At 41.7% G+C, this 19033-nt stretch overlaps 1 protein-coding gene across 1 annotated transcript in view; it reads left to right on the top strand.

Annotated features, from left to right (window-relative positions):
- Positions 1-19033, top strand: part of LOC106591361 (uncharacterized) — a gene marked incomplete at its 5' end in the record, with an annotated part of 40112 nt that overhangs the window by 6913 nt on the left and 14166 nt on the right. Inside the window, 4 exons of the mRNA XM_045698814.2 lie at positions 2064-2162; positions 7747-7845; positions 14296-14481; positions 16834-16857. Coding sequence (XP_045554770.2) covers positions 2064-2162; positions 7747-7845; positions 14296-14481; positions 16834-16857 — 408 coding nt within the window. The remainder of the gene's footprint in view (positions 1-2063; positions 2163-7746; positions 7846-14295; positions 14482-16833; positions 16858-19033) is intronic.

A 19033-nucleotide genomic window follows, 5' to 3' on the forward strand; every position in this document is an offset into this window, starting at 1 on the left:
TAGAGGAAGTAACAGAACAGTTATATGTAGAGGGTGCTAGAGGAAGTAACAGAACAGTTATATGTAGAGGGGGCTAGACGAAGTAACAGAACAGTTATATGTAGAGGGGGCTAGAGGAAGTAACAGAACAGTTATATGTTGAGGGGGCTAGAGGAAGTAACAGAACAGTTATATGTAGAGGGGGCTAGAGGAAGTAACAGAACAGTTATATGTAGAGGATAATAGAGGAAGTAACAGAACAGTTATACGTAGAGGGTGCTAGAGGAAGTAACATAACAGTTTTATGTAGAGGGTGCTAGAGGAAGTAACAGAACAGTTATATGTAGAGGTTAATAGAGGAAGTAACAGAACAGTTATATGTAGAGGATAATAGAGGCGGTAACAGAACAGTTATATGTAGAGGGGGCTAGAGGAAGTAACAGAACAGTTATATGTAGAGGGGGCTAGAGGAAGTAACAGAACAGTTATATGTAGAGGATAATAACGGAGGTAACAGAACAGTTATATGTAGAGGGTGCTAGAGGAAGTAACATAACAGTTATATGTAGAGGGTGCTAGAGGAAGTTACAGAACAGGTATATGAAGAGGATGCTAGAGGAAGTAACAGAACAGTTATATGTAGAGGATAATAGAGGAAGTAACAGAACAGTTATATGTAGAGGATAATAGAGGAAGTAACAGAACAGTTATATGTTGAGGGTGCTAGAGGAAGTAACATAACAGTTATATGTAGAGGCTAATAGAGGAAGTAACAGAACAGTTATATGTAGAGGGTGCTAGAGGAAGTAACAGAACAGTTATATGTAGAGGGGGCTAGAGGAAGTAACAGAACAGTTATATGTAGAGGATAAAAGAGGAAGTAACAGAACAGTTATATGTAGAGGATAATAGAGGGAGTAACTGAACAGTTATATCTAGACAATAATAGAGGAAGTAACAGAACCGTTATATGTAGAGGATAATAGAGGAAGTAACAGAACAGTTATATGTAGAGGGGGCTAGAGGAAGTAACAGAACAGTTATATGTAGAGGTGGCTAAAGGAAGTATCAAAACAGTTATGTGTAGAGGGGGCTAGAGGAAGTAACTGAACAGTTATATGTAGAGGGTGCTAGAGGAAGTAACAGAACAGTTATATGTAGAGGGTAATAGAGGAAGTAACAGAACAGTTATATGTAGAGGATAATAGATGAAATAACAGAACAGTTATATGTAGAGGGTGCTAGAGGAAGTAACAGAACAGTTATATGTAGAGGGCGCTAGAGGAAGTAACAGAACAGTTATATATATAGAGGATGCTAGAGGAAGTAACAGAACAGTTATATGTAGAGTATAATAGAGGAAGTAACAGAACAGTTATATGTAGAGGGTGCTAGAGGAAGTAACAGAACAGTTATATGTAGAGGATAATAGAGGAAGTAACAGAACAGTTATATGTAGAGGATAATAGAGGCAGTAACAGAACAGTTATATGTAGAGGGGTCTAGAGGAAGTTACAGAACAGTTATATGTAGAGGGGGCTAGAGGAAGTAACAGAACAGTTATATGTAGAGGATAATAAAGGAGGTAACAGAACAGTTATATGTAGAGGGTGCTAGAGGAAGTAACATAACAGTTATATGTAGAGGGTGCTAGAGGAAGTTACAGAACAGGTATATGTAGAGGGGGCTAGAGGAAGTAACAGAACAGTTATATGTAGAGGATAATAGAGGAAGTAACAGAACAGTTATATGTAGAGGTTGCTAGAGGAAGTAACAGACAGTTATATGTAGAGGATATTAGAGGAAGTAACAGAACAGTTATATGTAGAGGGTGCTAGAGGAAGTAACAGAACAGTTATATGTAGAGGATAATAGAGGAAGTAACAGAACAGAGGCTGTTTCTGACTGACATGACACATTATCTCACTGACATTCCTTTCTCTGTTATACCCTAATTCCCCCTCAAATACTCCCCACCCATCTCACTCACTCACTCACTCACTCACTCACTCACTCACTCACTCACTCACTCACTCACTCACTCACTCACTCACTCACTCACTCATCCCTCCCTGTCTTTCCAGAAAGGGAACACAGCTCTCCACATAGCGTCTCTGGCTGGTCAGGTGGATGTAGTGAAGGAGCTGGTGACCAGCGGAGCTAACATCAACGCACAGTCTCAGGTGAGTCTAGGACCACCCCCTTTTAGACACACCCACAGTCTCAGGTGAGTCTAGGACCACCCCCTTTTAGACACACCCACAGTCTCAGGTGAGTCTAGGACTGCCCCCTTTAGACACACCCACAGTCTCAGGTGAGTCTAGGACCTCCCCCTTTTAGACACACCCACAGTCTCAGGTGAGTCTAGGACCACCCCCTTTTAGACACACCCACAGTCTCAGGTGAGTCTAGGACCACCCCCTTTTAGACACACCCACAGTCTCAGGTGAGTCTAGGACTGCCCCCTTTAGACACACCCACAGTCTCAGGTGAGTCTAGGACCTCCCCCTTTTAGACACACCCACAGTCTCAGGTGAGTCTAGGACCACCCCCTTTTAGACACACCCACAGTCTCAGGTGAGTCTAGGACCTCCCCCTTTTAGACACACCCACAGTCTCAGGCGAGTCTAGGACCTCCCCCTTTTAGACACACCCACAATCTCAGGTAAGTCTAGGACCTCCCCCTTTTAGACACACCCACAGTCTCAGGTGAGTCTAGGACCTCCCCCTTTTAGACACACCCACAGTCTTAGCTGCGTACTGTAAATAACAGATGTAGACTAACAGTGAAATGCTTTTGGGCCTTTCCCAACAATGCAGAGAGGAAAATAACAGAAAATAATAACATGAGGAATAAATACACAATGAGTAATGATAACTTGGCTATATACACGGGGTAGCAGTACTGAGTCTATCTGCAAGGGTACAAGGTAATTGAACAATATATAACAATATAAAACTAGAACATAACAACATAGAAAAACTAAACTAGAAAACCCCCCTGTCACGCCCTGACCTACTCTACCATAGAAAATAACAGCTTACTATGGTCAGGATGTGACAGAGGCAGATATGTACATTCGAGTAGGGGTAAAGTAACTAGGCAACAGGACATATAATAATCAGTAGCAGCAGCATATGCGATGAGTCAAAATAGTTCATGCAAAGAGGGTCAATGCAGATATTCCGGATAGCTTTTTAGTTAGCTATTTAACCTCTATGTGACCGGCGGGACGAATTCGTCCCACCTACGTAACATCCACTGCCAGCCTGTGGCGCGATTTTCAAAATCTTCAAAATCCTATTACTTCAATTTCTCAAACATATGACTATTTTACAGCCATTTAAAGATAAGACTCTCGTTAATCTAACCACACTGTCCGATTTCAAAAAGGCTTTACAACGAAAGCAAAACATTAGATTATGTCAGCAGAGTACCAAGCCAGAAATAATCAGACACCCATTTTTCAAGCCAGCATATAATGTCACCAAAACCCAGAAGACAGCTAAATGCAGCACTCACCTTTGATGATCTTCATCAGATGACAACCCTAGGACATTATGTTATACAATACATGCATGTTTTGTTCAATCAAGTTCATATTTATATCAAAAACCAGCTTTTTACATTAGCATGTGACGTTCAGAACTAGCATACCCCCCGCAAACTTACGGGGAATTCGCTAACATTTTACTAAATTACTCACGATAAACGTTCACAAAAAGCATAACAATTATTTTAAGAATTATAGATACAGACCTCCTCTATGCACTCGATATGTCCGATTTTAAAATAGCTTTTTGGTGAAAGCACATTTTGCAATATTCTAAGTATATAGCCCAGGCATCACGGGCTCGCTATTTAGACACCCGGCAAGTTTAGCACTCACCATAATCATATTTACTATTATAAAAATGTCATTACCTTTTGTTGTCTTCGTCAGAATGCACACCCAGGACGTCTACTTCAATAACAAATGTTGGTTTGGTCCAAAATAATCCATCGTTATATCCGAATAGCGGCGTTTTGTTCGTGCGTTCCAGACACTATCCGAAATAGTAAAGAAGTGTCGCGCGCTTGGCGCAATTCCTGACAATAAAATTCAAAGTATTCAATTGCCGTACGTCGAAGCATGTCAACCGCTGTTTAAAATCAATTTTTACGTCATTTTTCTCGTAGAAAAGCGGTAAAATTCCGACAGGGAATCTCCTTTTCGGCAAACAGAGGAAAAAATCCCAAAGGCGGGGGCGGTCGGGGTCACGCGCATAAGCTAGTGTCTCTTGATGGGCCACTTGAGAAAGGCGATAATGTGTTTCAGCCTGGGGCTGGAATGACGACATTCTCTTTTTTCCCGGGCTATGAGAGCCTATGGACGACGTGGGAAGTGTCACGTTAGAGCAGAGATCCTTAGTAAATGATAGAGATGGCAAAGAAGTTCCAGAAATGGTCAGACAGGCCACTTCCTGTAAAGGAATCTCTCAGGTTTTGACCTGCCATTTGAGTTCTGTTATACTCACAGACACCATTCAAACAGTTTTAGAAAATTTAGGGTGTTTTCTATCCATATGTAATAAGTATATGCATATTCTAGTTACTGAGTAGGAGTGGTAACCAGATTAAATCGGGTATGTTTTTTATCCAGCCGTGTCAATGCTGCCCCCTAGCCCTAACAGGTTAACTAACTATTTAGTGATTATAGTCTGCTGCTGGAAAAACGTGTGTTATGGCTTTACACTCCCTGCTATATTGTGGATAAAGAGTTACCTGTCTAACAGAACACAGAGGGTGTTATTTTAACAGAGCCTCTCCAACATAATCCAACGTAATCCCCAGGGAATTCCCCAGGGCAGCTGTCCAGGCCCCTTACATTTTTTCAATCTTTACTAATGACATGCTTTGAGTAAAGCCAATATGTCTATGTATGCGGATGACTCAACACTATACACATCAGCTACTACAGCGACTGAAATGACTGTGATACTTAACAAAGAGCTGCAGTTCGAAATTGTTGCAACCCCTATTACTATCATCTGAGATCCCCAAAGATTGGAAAGCTGCCGCGGTCATCCTCCTTTTCAAAGGGGGAGACACTCTAGACCCAAACTGCTACAGATCTATATCTATCCTACCCTGCCTTTCTAAAATCTTCAAAAGCCAAGTTAACAAACAGATCACTGACCATTTCGAATCCCATCGTACCTTCTCTGCTATGCAATCTGGTTTCCGATCTGGTAATGGGTGCACCTCATCCACGCTCAAGGTCCTAAACGATATCATAACCGCCATCGCTAAAAGACAGTACTGTGCAGCCATCTTCATCGACCTGGCCAAGGCTTTCGACTCTGTCAATCACTGCCTTCTTATCGGCAGACTCAATAGCATTGGCTTCTCAAATGACTGCCTCGCCTATTTCTCAGACAGAGTTTATTGTGTCAAATCGGAGGGCCTCATGAGGCTGCGCATAATTGGCCCAGCATCGTCCGGGTTAGGGGAGGGTCTGGCTGACCGGGATGTCCTTGTCCCATCGCGCTCTAGTGACTCCTGTGGCGGGCCGTATGCATGCACCAGTTGGACGATGTGTTTCCTACGACACATTGCGTTGGTGTGGCTGGCTTCCGGGTTAAGCGAGCATTGTGTCAAAAAAGCAGTGCAGCTGGGCAGGGTCGTGTTTCGGAGGACGGATGGCTCTCGACCTTCGCCTCTCCCGAGTTTGTACAGGAGTAGCAGCGATGGGACAAGACTGGAACTACCAATTGGGGAGAAAAAGAAGTAAATGTACAAAAAAAGGATAATAAATAAGGACACAGAGAGCTAACATGACATGTCAATCTCTCCTGGCTCAACGTGGAAGAGAGATTGACTTCATCACTACTTGTATTTGTGAGAGGTATTGACATGTTGAAAGGACCAAGCTATAATATGTTCGGACCCAAGGAAGAGTAGCTGCTGCCTTGGCAGGAACTAATGGGGATCCATAATAAACCCCAGGAAGAATACCCCTGCACATTGACTCTGTACCGGTGCCCCCTGTATATAGCCTCCACATTGACTCTGTACCGTAATACCCTGTATATAGTCTCCACATTGACTCTGTACCGTAACACCCTGTATATAGCCTCCACATTGACTCTGTACCGGTACCCCCTGTATATAGCCTCCACATTGACTCTGTACTGGTACCCCCTGTATATAGCCTCCACATTGACTCTGTACCGGTACCCCCTGTATATAGCCTCCACATTGACTCTGTACTAGTACCCCCTGTATATAGCCTCCACATTGACTCTGTACTGGTACCCCCTGTATATAGCCTTCGCATTGACTCTGTACCAGTACCCCCCTGTATATAGCCTCCATATTGACTCTGTACCGGTACCCCCTGTATATAGCCTCCACATTGACTCTGTACCGGTACCCCCTGTATATAGCCTCCACATTGACTCTGTACTGGTACCCCCTGTATATAGCCTCCACATTGACTCTGTACCGGTACCCCCTTTATATAGCCTCCACATTGACTCTGTACCGGTACCCCCTGTATATACCCTCCACATTGACTCTGTACCATTACCCCCTGTATATAGCCTCCACATTGACTCTGTACCGGTACCCCTGTATATAGCCTCCACATTGACTCTGTACCGGTACCCCCTGTATATAGCTTCTACATTGACTCTGTACCGGTACCCCCTGTATATAGCCTCCACATTGACTCTGTACCGGTACCCCCTGTATATAGCCTCCACATTGACTCTGTACCGGTACCCCCCTGTATATAGCCTCCACATTGACTCTGTACCGGTACCCCCTGTATATAGCCTCCACATTGACTCTGTACCGGTACCCCCTGTATATAGTCTCCACATTGACTCTGTACCGGTACCCCCTGTATATAGCCTCCACATTGACTCTGTAACGGTACCCCCTGTATATAGCCTCCACATTGACTCTGTACCGGTACCCCCTGTATATACCCCCGCACATTGACTCTGTACCGGTACCCCCTGTATATAGCCTCCACATTGACTCTGTACCGGTACCCCCTGTATATAGCCTCCACATTGACTCTGTACCGGTACCCCCTGTATATAGCCTCCACATTGACTCTGTACCGGTACCCCCTGTATATAGCCTCGTTATTGTTATGTACATTTCTTGTGTTAGCTTGTGATTGATTAGATGTTTTAAACTTCATTTTATTTAGTAACCAACTGCATTGTTGCTTAACGGCATGTAAGTAAGCATTTCACGGTAAGGTCTACACTGTATTACTATAATAATGTACTGTGATAATGGCTGTATTGTCTGTATTACTATAATAATGTACTGTAATAATGGCTGTATTGTCTGTATTACTATAATCATGTACTGTTATAATGGCTGTATTGTCTGTATTACTATAATCATGTACTGTAATAATGGCTGTATTGTCTGTATTGCTATAATAATGTACTGTAATAATGGCTATATTGTCTGTATTACTATAATCAGGTACTGTAATAATGTCTGTATTGTCTGTATTACTATAATCATGTACTGTAATAATGGCTGTATTGTCTGTATTTCTATAACAATTTACTGTAATAATGGCTGTATTGTCTGTATTACCATAATAATGTACTGTAATAATGGCTGTATTATCTGTATTACTATAATAATATACTGTAATAATGGCTGTATTGTCTGTATTACTATAATAATGTACTGTAATAATGGCTGTATTGTCTGTATTACTGACTAACCAGTATGTCGTGTGTCTCCTGTAGAATGGCTTCACTCCTCTGTACATGGCTGCTCAGGAGAATCATCAGAAGGTGGTCAGATACCTGCTGGACCATGGCTCCACACAGGGCATCGCTACAGAGGTCAGTATTCTATAGCTCATAATCCTTCCCCTCTTCTTCATACTAACTCATATCTCCACACAGGGCATGGGGGCTGGAAAATAGTGATATTAAACTATGGGGCTGTATTATAGTGATATTAAACTATGGGGCTGTATAATAGTCATATTAAACCACGGGGCTGTATAATAGTCATATTAAACCATGGGGCTGTATAATAGTGATATTAAACTATGGGGCTGTATAATAGTGATATTAAACTATGGGGCTGTATAATAGTGATATTAAACCATGGGGCTGTATAATAGTGCTATTAAACTATGGGGCTGTATAATAGTGATATTAAACTATGGTGGGGCTGTATAATAGTGATATTAAACTATGGGGCTGTATAATAGTGGTATTAAACTATGGGGCTGTCTAATAGTGATATTAAACCATGGGGCTGTATAATAGTGATATTAAACCATGGGGCTGTATAATAGTGATATTAAACTATGGGGCTGTATAATAGTGATATTAAACTATGGGGCTGTATAATAGTGATATTAAACCATGGGGCTGTATAATAGTGATATTAAACCATGGTGGGGCTGTGTAATAGTGATATTAAACCATGGGGCTGTATAATAGTGATATTAAACTATGGGGCTGTATAATAGTGATATTAAACCATGGTGGGGCTGTATAATAGTGATATTAAACTATGGGGCTGTATAATTGTGATGTTAAATCATGGGGCTGTATAATAGTGATATTAAACCATGGGGCTGTATAATAGTGATATTAAACTATGGGGCTGTATAATAGTGATATTAAACCATGGTGGGGCTGTATAATAGTGGTATTAAACTATGGGGCTGTATAATAGTGGTATTAAACTATGGGGCTGTATAATAGTGATATTAAACCATGTGGCTGTATGATAGTGGTATTAAACCATGGTGGGGCTGTATAATAGTGATATAAAACCATGGGGCTGTATAATAGTGATATTAAACTATGGGCCTGTATAATAGTGATATTAAACTATGGGGCTGTATAATAGTGATATTAAACCATGGGGCTGTATAATAGTGATATTAAACTATGGGGCTTTATAATAGTGATATTAAACTATGGGGCTGTATAATAGTGATATTAAACCATGGGGCTGTATAATAGTGATATTAAACCATGGTGGGGCTGTATAATAGTGGTATTAAACTATGAGGCTGTATAATAGTGATATTAAACCATGTGGCTGTATAATAGTGGTATTAAACCATGGTGGGGCTGTATAATAGTGATATAAAACCATGGGGCTGTATAATAGTGATATTAAACCATGGGGCTGTATAATAGTGATATTAAACTGTCATGACGTTGGCCTGTGGGTAAGGTTTATGACCCCCCCCATAAATACCTTTCTCCCTTCCCCTCTCTTACTGACCCTACTGAAGGACTGCTGTCCTGTTAAATATAGAGAGTCTGGGAACATCAAACAAATGGGGAAAGGAACCATATTTTGGGAATAAAACCAGTTGGAAATATGCTTGATAACGTAATGAGTATGTATGTCAGTTCGCTTGTCATCTGAGACATTATGAATGATGACAGGACGACATAAACTGTATTTGAGAAAGTATACACCCTCTAGTTATCAGAGTAACATGGAATTGTTATGCAATTGAAATGTTTGATATTGAAATTGTTTGTTATGAGATTAAATGTAATTTTAGCTTCCAAATGAGAGAATTGGGTTTTCATAAGGAAAGTGCCCTGCTTGATCAGTGGCCCAACCCTGTGAAGAGACGGGTTATAAACGATGAAACACCTCCCTCCCCCTCTCCACTATATAAGCCTTTGACGAAAAGATAACCAGGTTGTTCCAGCACGTGAGGTCTGCAGCCTCTACGTTAGAAGGACACACATGTCAAGTACAGAACTAAGCCAACCTCGGCGTGAGCTTTGGTGGCGAATAGTATGAACTTTGAGCTTATTCACTACAGAAGTGATACTTCCTAGCCGTTGAGTTAGCAGCGGCCGCTGTAGATGGGGGCTAGTCTGTTATGGCTAGGGGGCAGTATTTTCACGGCTGGATAAAAAACGTACCCGATTTAATCTGGTTACTACTCCTGCCCAGTAACTAGAATATGCATATAATTATTGGCTTTGGATAGAAAACACTCCAAAGTTTCTAAAACTGTTTGAATGGTGTCTGTGAGTATAACAGAACTCAAATGGCAGGTCAAAACCTGAGAGATTCCTTTACAGGAAGTGGCCTGTCTGACCATTTCTTGAACTTCTTTGCCATCTCTATCTTTTACAAAGGATCTCTGCTCTAACGTGACACTTCCTACGTCTTCCATGGGCGCTCAGAGCCCGGGAAAAAACAGAATGTCGTCATCCCAGCCCCAGGCTGAAACACATTATCGCCTTTCTCAAGTGGCCGATCAAGGGACTGTGGGCTTAGGCGCGTGCCCTGGCCGCCCCCGTCTTTGTGATTTTTCCTCTGTTTGCCGAAAAGGAGATTCCTGGTCGGAATATTATCACTTTTTTACGAGATAAATTGCATAAAAATTGATTTTAAACAGCGGTTGACATGCTTCGAAGTACGGTAATGGAATATTTAGAATTTTTTTGTCACGAATTGCGCCATGCGCGCGACCCTGATTTACCATTTCGGATAGTGTCTGGGACGCACGAACAAAACGCCGCTATTCGGATATAACAATGGATTATTTTGGACCAAACCAACATTTGTTATTGAAGTAGCAGTCCTGGGAGTGCATTCTGAAGAAGACAACAAAAGGTAATCAAACTTTTATAATAGTAAATCTGATATTGGTGAGTGCTAAACTTGCCGGGTGTCTAAATAGCTAGCCCGTGATGGCTGGGCTATATATGCATATTGTAGTTACTGGGTAAGAGTGGTTACCAGATTAAATCGGGTACGTTTTTTATAGAGCCGTGAAAATACTGCCCCCTAGCCATAACAGGTTAAACTATGGGGCTGTATAATAGTGATATTAAACTATGGGGCTGTATAATAGTGATATTAAACTATGGGGCTGTATAATAGTGATATTAAACTATGGGGCTGTATAATAGTGATATTAAACTACGGGGCTGTATAATAGTGATATTAAACCATGGTGGGGCTGTATAATAGTGGTATTAAACTATGGGGCTGTATAACAGTGGTATTAAACTATGGTGCTGTATAATAGTGATATTAAACCATGTGGCTGTATAATAGTGGTATTAAACCATGGTGGGGCTGTATAATAGTGATATAAAACCATGGGGCTGTATAATAGTGATATTAAACCATGGGGCTGTATAATAGTGATATTTAACTATGGGGCTGTATAATAGTGATATTAAACTTTGGGGCTGTGTAATAGTGATATTAAACCATGGGGCTGTATAATAGTGATGTTAAACTATGGGGCTGTATAATAGTGATATTAAACCATGGGGCTGTATAATAGTGATATTAAACTATGATTGGGCTGTATAATAGTGATTTTAAACCATGGGGCTGTATAATAGTGACATTAAACCATGGTGGGGCTGTATAATAGTGATATTAAACCATGGGGCTGTATAATAGTGATATTAAACCATGGGGCTGTATAATAGGGATATTAAACTATGGGGCTGTATAATAGTGATATTAAACTATGGTGGGGCTGTATAATAGTGATATTAAACTATGGGGCTGTATAATAGTGATATTAAACTATGGGGCTGTATAATAGTGATATTAAACCATGGGGCTGTAAAATAGTGATATTAAACCATGGTGGGGCTGTGAAATAGTGATATTAAACCATGGGGCTGTATAATAGTGATATTAAACTATGGGGCTGTATAATAGTGATATTAAACCATGGTGGGGCTGTATAATAGTGATATTAAACTATGGGGCTGTATAATAGTGATGTTAAACCATGGGGCTGTATAATAGTGATATTAAACTATGGGACTGTATAATAGTGATATTAAACCATGGGGCTGTATAATAGTGATATTAAACTATGGGGCTGTATAATAGTGATATTAAACTATGGGGCTGTATAATAGTGATATTAAACTACGGGGCTGTATAATAGTGATATTAAACCATGGTGGGGCTGTATAATAGTGGTATTAAACTATGGGGCTGTATAACAGTGGTATTAAACTATGGTGCTGTATAATAGTGATATTAAACCATGTGGCTGTATAATAGTGGTATTAAACCATGGTGGGGCTGTATAATAGTGATATAAAACCATGGGGCTGTATAATATTGATGTTAAACTATGGGGCTGTATAATAGTGATATTAAACCATGGGGCTGTATAATAGTGATATTAAACTATGGGGCTGTATAATAGTGATATTAAACTATGATTGGGCTGTATAATTGTGATTTTAAACCATGGGGCTGTATAATAGTGACATTAAACCATGGTGGGGCTGTATAATAGTGATATTAAACCATGGGGCTGTATAATAGGGATATTAAACTATGGGGCTGTATAATAGTGATATTAAACTATGGTGGGGCTGTATAATAGTGATATTAAACTATGGGGCTGTATAATAGTGATATTAAACTATGGGGCTGTATAATAGTGATATTAAACCATGGGGCTGTATAATAGTGATATTAAACTATGGGGCTGTATAATAGTGATATTAAACCATGGGGCTGTATAATAGTGATATTAAACCATGGGGCTGTATAATAGTGGTATTAAACCATGGGGCTGTATAATAGTGATATTAAACTATGGGGCTGTATAATAGTGATATTAAACCATGGGGCTGTATAATAGTGGTATTAAACTATGTGGCTGTATGTGGGTGGGCCTGTCTCCCCGGTGGGTGGGCCTGTCTGCCACGTGGGTGGGCCTGTCTCCCTAGTGAGTGGGCCTGTCTCCCCAGTGTCTGGGCCTGTCTCCCCAGTGGGTGGGCCTGTCTCCCCAGTGGGTGGGCCTGTCTCCCCAGTGGGTGGGCCTGTCTCCCCAGTGGGTGGGCCTGTCTCCCCAGTGGCTGGGCCTGTCTCCCCAGTGGGTGGGTGGGCCTATCTGCCACGTGGCTGCACCCCTGCCCAGTCATGTGAAATCCATAGATTTGGGCATAATGAATTTACTTCAATTGACTGATTTCCCTCACTGCTGGTAGTCCTATAAGAGTTAGTACAGTTACAGTGTTGGCCTCAGAGGCCAGGTTTAGTATTACCATGTATAGTATATATAGTGACTGTTATCTCTACTGTAGGATGGCTTCACCCCCCTGGCGGTCATCCCCCCCCTGGCGGTGGCGTTGCAGTATGGTATAGTATATATAGTGACTGTTATCTCTACTGTAGGATGGATTTACCCCCCCGGCGGTGGCGTTGCAGTATGGTATAGTATATATAGTGACTGTTATCTCTACTGAAGGATGGCTTCAACCCCCGGCGGTGGTGTTGCAGCATGGTATAGTATATATATTGACTGTTATCTCTACTGTAGGATGGCTTCACCCCCCTGGCGGTCACCCCCCCTGGTGGTGGCGTTGCAGTATGGTATAGTATATATAGTGACTGTTATCTCTACTGTAGGATGGCTTCAACCCCCTGGCGGTCACCCCCTCTGGCGGTGGTGTTGCAGTATGGTATAGGATATATAGTGACTGTTATCTCCACTGTAGGATGGCTTCACCCCCCCTGGCGGTGGCGTTGCAGTATGGTATAGTATATATAGTGACTGTTATCTCTACTGTAGGATGGCTTCACCCCCCTGGCGGTCACCCCCCCTGGTGGTGGTGTTGCAGTATGGTATAGTATATATAGTGACTGTTATCTCTACTGTAGGATGGCTTCACCCCCCCTGGCGGTGGTGTTGCAGTATGGTATAGTATATATAGTGACTGTTATCTCTACTGTAGGATGGCTTCACCCCCCCTGGCGGGGGTGTTGCAGTATGGTATAGTATATATAGTGACTGTTATCTCTACTGTAGGATGGCTTCACCCCCCTGGCGGTCACCCCCCCTGGCGGTGGCGTTGCAGTATGGTATAGTATATATAGTGACTGTTATCTCTACTGTAGGATGGCTTCACCCCCCTGGTGGTCACCCCCTCTGGCGGTGGTGTTGCATTATGGTATAGTATATATAGTGACTGTTATCTCTACTGTAGGATGGCTTCACCCCCCCTGGCGGTGGTGTTGCAGTATGGTATAGTATATATAGTCACTGTTATCTCTACTGTAGGATGGCTTCACCCCCCCTGACGGTGGTGTTGCAGTATGGTATAGTATATATAGTGACTGTTATCTCTACTGTAGGATGGCTTCACCCCCCCTGGCGGTCACCCCCCCTGGCGGTGGCGTTGCAGTATGGTATAGTATATATAGTGACTGTTATCTCTACTGTAGGATGGCTTCACCCCCCCTGGCGGTGGTGTTGCAGTATGGTATAGTATATATAGTGACTGTTATCTCTACTGTAGGATGGCTTCACCCCCCTGGCGGTGGCGTTGCAGCAGGGACATGAACAGGTGGTCTCTCTGCTCCTGGAGAATGACACTAAAGGGAAGGTCCGGCTCCCGGCGCTCCACATCGCCGCTCGCAAAGACGATACCAAGGCTGTTGCGCTGCTTCTCCAGATCGACCACAACGCAGATGTCGAGTCCAAGGTACCAACACAGACAGCGCACCAATCACTAATCCTTTATCTGCGCTCTGACCAGAGGGCTATCCTAGGATTCAGGTTTAACTAGTTAGCCAGCTAACTTTGGTCAACTCTGAGTTAAAGTTCGGGATAACCAGTCATACGAATATGGCTCACCTTTTAGTCAGGTACATTTCTATGGCAACGAATCCTTCAGAACTAACCTGCTCTGGGGCAGGCTAACTCAGGGCTAACTCGGGGCTAACTCAGGGCTAACTCCACTCATCCTGAATGAATTGTCTGAGCTAAGTCAGATTCCCTCCCTCTCGCAAAGATTGCGTCATCATCCCCTTCATTTGAGGAAGAAAAAAATCATTATCAAATCAATCTAATGTATTTATGAAGCCCTTCTTACATCAGTTGATGTCACAAAGTGCTGTACAGAAACCCAGCCTAAAACCCCAAACAGCAAGCAATGCAGGTGTAGAAGCACGGTGGCTAGGAAAAACTCCCTAGAAAGGCCAGAACCTAGTAAGAAACCTAGAGAGGAACCAGGCTATGAGGGGAACCAGACTGTTTCTCTCTATACGATTTGTATTTCATATACCTTTGACTATTGGATGTTCTTATAGGCACTTTAGTATTGCCAGTGTAACAGTATAGCTTCCGTCCCTCTCCTCGCTCCTACCTGGGCTCGAACCAGGAACACATTGACAACAGCCACCCTCGAAGCAGCGTTACCCATGTAGAGCAAGGGAAACAACTACTCCAAGTCTCAGAGCGAGTGACGTTTGAAACGCTATTAGCGCGCACCCGGCTAACTAGCTAGCCATTTCACATCGGTTACACCAGCTCTATCTTGGGAGTTGACAGGCTTGAAGTCATAAACAGCGCAATGCATTGCGAAGGGCTGCTGGCAAAATGCACGAAAGTGCTGTTTGAATGAATGCTTATGAGCCTGCTGCTGCCTACCACCGCTCAGTCAGACTGCTCTATCAAATCATAGACTTAATTATAACATAATAACACACAGAAACACGAGCCTTAGGTCATTAATATGGTCGAATCCGGAAACTATAATCTCGAAAACAAAACGTTACATTGCACAACCTTCAGCGTTATGTCATAATTACGTAAAATTCTGACAAATTACCCAAAGTGTTGCATATACCCTGACTGCGTGCAATGAACGCAAAATGACACAATTTCACCTGGTTAATATTGCCTGCTAACCTGGATTTCTTTTAGCTAAATATGCAGGTTTAAAAATATATACTTCTGTGTATTGATTTTAAGAAAGGCATTGATGTTTATGTTTATGGTGCAACGATTGTGCTTTTTTAACAAATGTGCTTTTGTTAAATCATCCCCCGTTTGGCGAAGTCGGCTGTCTTTGTTAGGAAGAAATACTCTTCACAGTTCGCAACGAGCCAGGCGGCCCAAACTGCTGCATATACCCTGACTCTGTTTGCAAGAGAAGTGACACATTTTCCCTAGTTAAAAGAAATTCATGTTAGCAGGCAATATTAACTAAATATGCCGGTTTAAAAATATATACTTGTGTATTGATTTTAAGAAAGGCATTGATGTTTATGGTTGGAGCAACGTGTACCTATGCGATTATATGCAACCCAGGACAGGCTAGATAAACTAGTAATATCATCAACCATGTGTAGTTAACTAGTGATTATGATTGATTGATTGTTTTTTATAAGATAAGTTTAATGCAAGCTAGCAACTTACCTTGGCTTCTTACTGCATTCGCGTAACAGGCAGGCTCCTCGTGGAGTGCAATGTAAAGCAGGTGGTTAGAGTGTTGGACTCGTTAACCGTAAGGTTGCAAGATTGAATCCCTGAGCTGACAAGGTAAAAATCTTTCGTTCTGCCCCTGAACAAGGCAGTTAACCCACCGTTCCTAGGCCGTCATTGAAAATAAGAATGTGTCCTTAACTGACTTGCCTAGTTAAATAAAGGTCTAAAAATATATATATATTATATAAAAAATAAAAAAATAAAAATCGGCCAAATCGGCGTCCAAAAATACCGATTTCCGATTGTTATGAAAACTTGAAATCGGCCCTAATTAATCAGCCATTCCGATTAATCGGTCGACCTCTAGTTCTGATGTTACTGTCACAGTATAATTTGACTCTGTAGATGTTCTATAATATCAGTATGCTGACAGAAGTAGTACCCTGTGTTATTGTGTTCATGTCTGTGGTGTTAATGTTGTGAACCTGACTGTTATCCTGACTGTTATGTTGTTATCATGACTCTTCCCACCATCATACAGCATGGTGCAGCCATAGTGTCGTTGTGATGCACTAACCTCCCATTCTCTCCTCTCTTGACCTCTCGCTGGTGTTGCTCTCCCTAGATGATGGTGAATAGGACCACAGAGGTATATTCGGATCTCCTCTACACACTCAACACTCACAGCCCACCACCTCACACCCTGCTGCTACCTGCTACCTGCTAACTGCTAACTGCTAACTGCTAACTGCTGCCTCATCTCTCCTCCCTGGTCCTGCATTGCTTCTTTTTGTTGTTTTATTTACTGTCTGTCTTGGTGCTTTCCAGAAGGGACTAGAAAGTAGCATGACCTCTGACCTCGATGTACTGACAACATGGACTGAGGGTCTCTACAGCTGAGGGGCTGGCTTCCTTTATCCAGTCTCATAAAACCCTTAAGAACTTGGTTAGCAGGATGTTAGACTTGGTTAGCAAGATGTTAGAGTTGGTTAGCATGATGTTAGAGTTGGTCAGCAGGATGTTAGACTTGGTTAGCATGATGTTAGAGTTGGTTAGCATGACGTTAGAGTTGGTTAAATGATGTTAGACTTGGTTAGCATGATGTTAGAGTTGGTTAGCATGATGTTAGAGTTGGTTAGCATGACGTTAGATAGCATGACGTTAGAGTTGGTTAGCATGATGTTACAGTTGGTTAGCATGACGTTAGAGTTGGTTAACATGATGTTAGACTTGGTTAGCATGATGTTAGAGTTGGTTAGCAGGATGTTAGACTTGGTTAGCATGACGTTAGAGTTGGTTAGCATGATGTTACAGTTGGTTAGCATGACGTTAGAGTTGGTTAACATGATGTTAGACTTGGTTAGCATGATGTTAGAGTTGGTTAGCAGGATGTTAGACTTGGTTAGCATGATGTTAGATTTGGTTAGCATGACGTTAGAGTTGGTTAGCATGATGTTAGAGTTGGTTAACACTTGAACCGCCAATGGCCACTAACATTTGATTTTGTCAATAAAAGATATCGCCCCCCCCCCCCCTCCAAAAAAAAGCAACATCAAATAAAATGTTATTGGTCACGTACACGTGTTTAGAAGATGTTATTGGTCACGTACACGTGTTTAGAAGATGTTATTGGTCACGTACACGTGTTTAGAAGATGTTATTGGTCACGTGTTTAGAAGATGTTATTGGTCACGTGTTTAGAAGATGTTATTGGTCACGTGTTTAGAAGATGTTATTGGTCACATGTTTAGAAGATGTTATTGGTCACGTACACGTGTTTAGAAGATGTTATTGGTCAAGTACACGTGTTTAGAAGATGTTATTGGTCACGTGTTTAGAAGATGTTATTGGTCACATACACGTGTTTAGAAGATGTTATTGGTCACGTACACATGTTTAGAAGATGTTATTGGTCACGTACACGTGTTTAGAAGATGTTATTGGTCACGTACACGTGTTTAGAAGATGTTATTGGTCACGTGTTTAGAAGATGTTATTGGTCACGTGTTTAGAAGATGTTATTGGTCACGTACACGTGTTTAGAAGATGTTATTGGTCACGTGTTTAGAAGATGTTATTGTCACGTACACGTGTTTAGAAGATGTTATTGGTCACGTACACGTGTTTCGAAGATGTTATTGGTCACATACACGTGTTTAGAAGATGTTATTGGTCACGTACACGTGTTTAGAAGATGTTATTGGTCACGTGTTTAGAAGACGTTATTGGTCAAGTACACATGTTTAGAAGATGTTATTGGTCACGTACACATGTTAGAAGATGTTATTGGTCACATACACGTGTTTAGAAGATGTTATTGGTCACGTACACGTGTTTAGAAGATGTTATTGGTCACGTACACGTGTTTAGAAGATGTTATTGGTCACGTACACGTGTTTAGAAGATGTTATTGGTCACGTGTTTAGAAGATGTTATTGTCACGTACACGTGTTTAGAAGATGTTATTGGTCACGTACACGTGTTTCGAAGATGTTATTGGTCACATACACGTGTTTAGAAGATGTTATTGGTCACGTACACGTGTTTAGAAGATGTTATTGGTCACGTGTTTAGAAGACGTTATTGGTCAAGTACACATGTTTAGAAGATGTTATTGGTCACGTACACATGTTAGAAGATGTTATTGGTCACATACACGTGTTTAGAAGATGTTATTGGTCACGTACACGTGTTTAGAAGATGTTATTGGTCACGTACACGTGTTTAGAAGATGTTATTGGTCACGTACACGTGTTTAGAAGATGTTATTGGTCACGTGTTTAGAAGATGTTATTGGTCACATACACGTGTTTAGAAAATGTTAT

This window comes from Salmo salar, chromosome 01 (assembly GCF_965601325.2).
Source record: "Salmo salar chromosome 01, fSalSal1, whole genome shotgun sequence".
Lineage (NCBI taxonomy): Eukaryota > Metazoa > Chordata > Actinopteri > Salmoniformes > Salmonidae > Salmo > Salmo salar.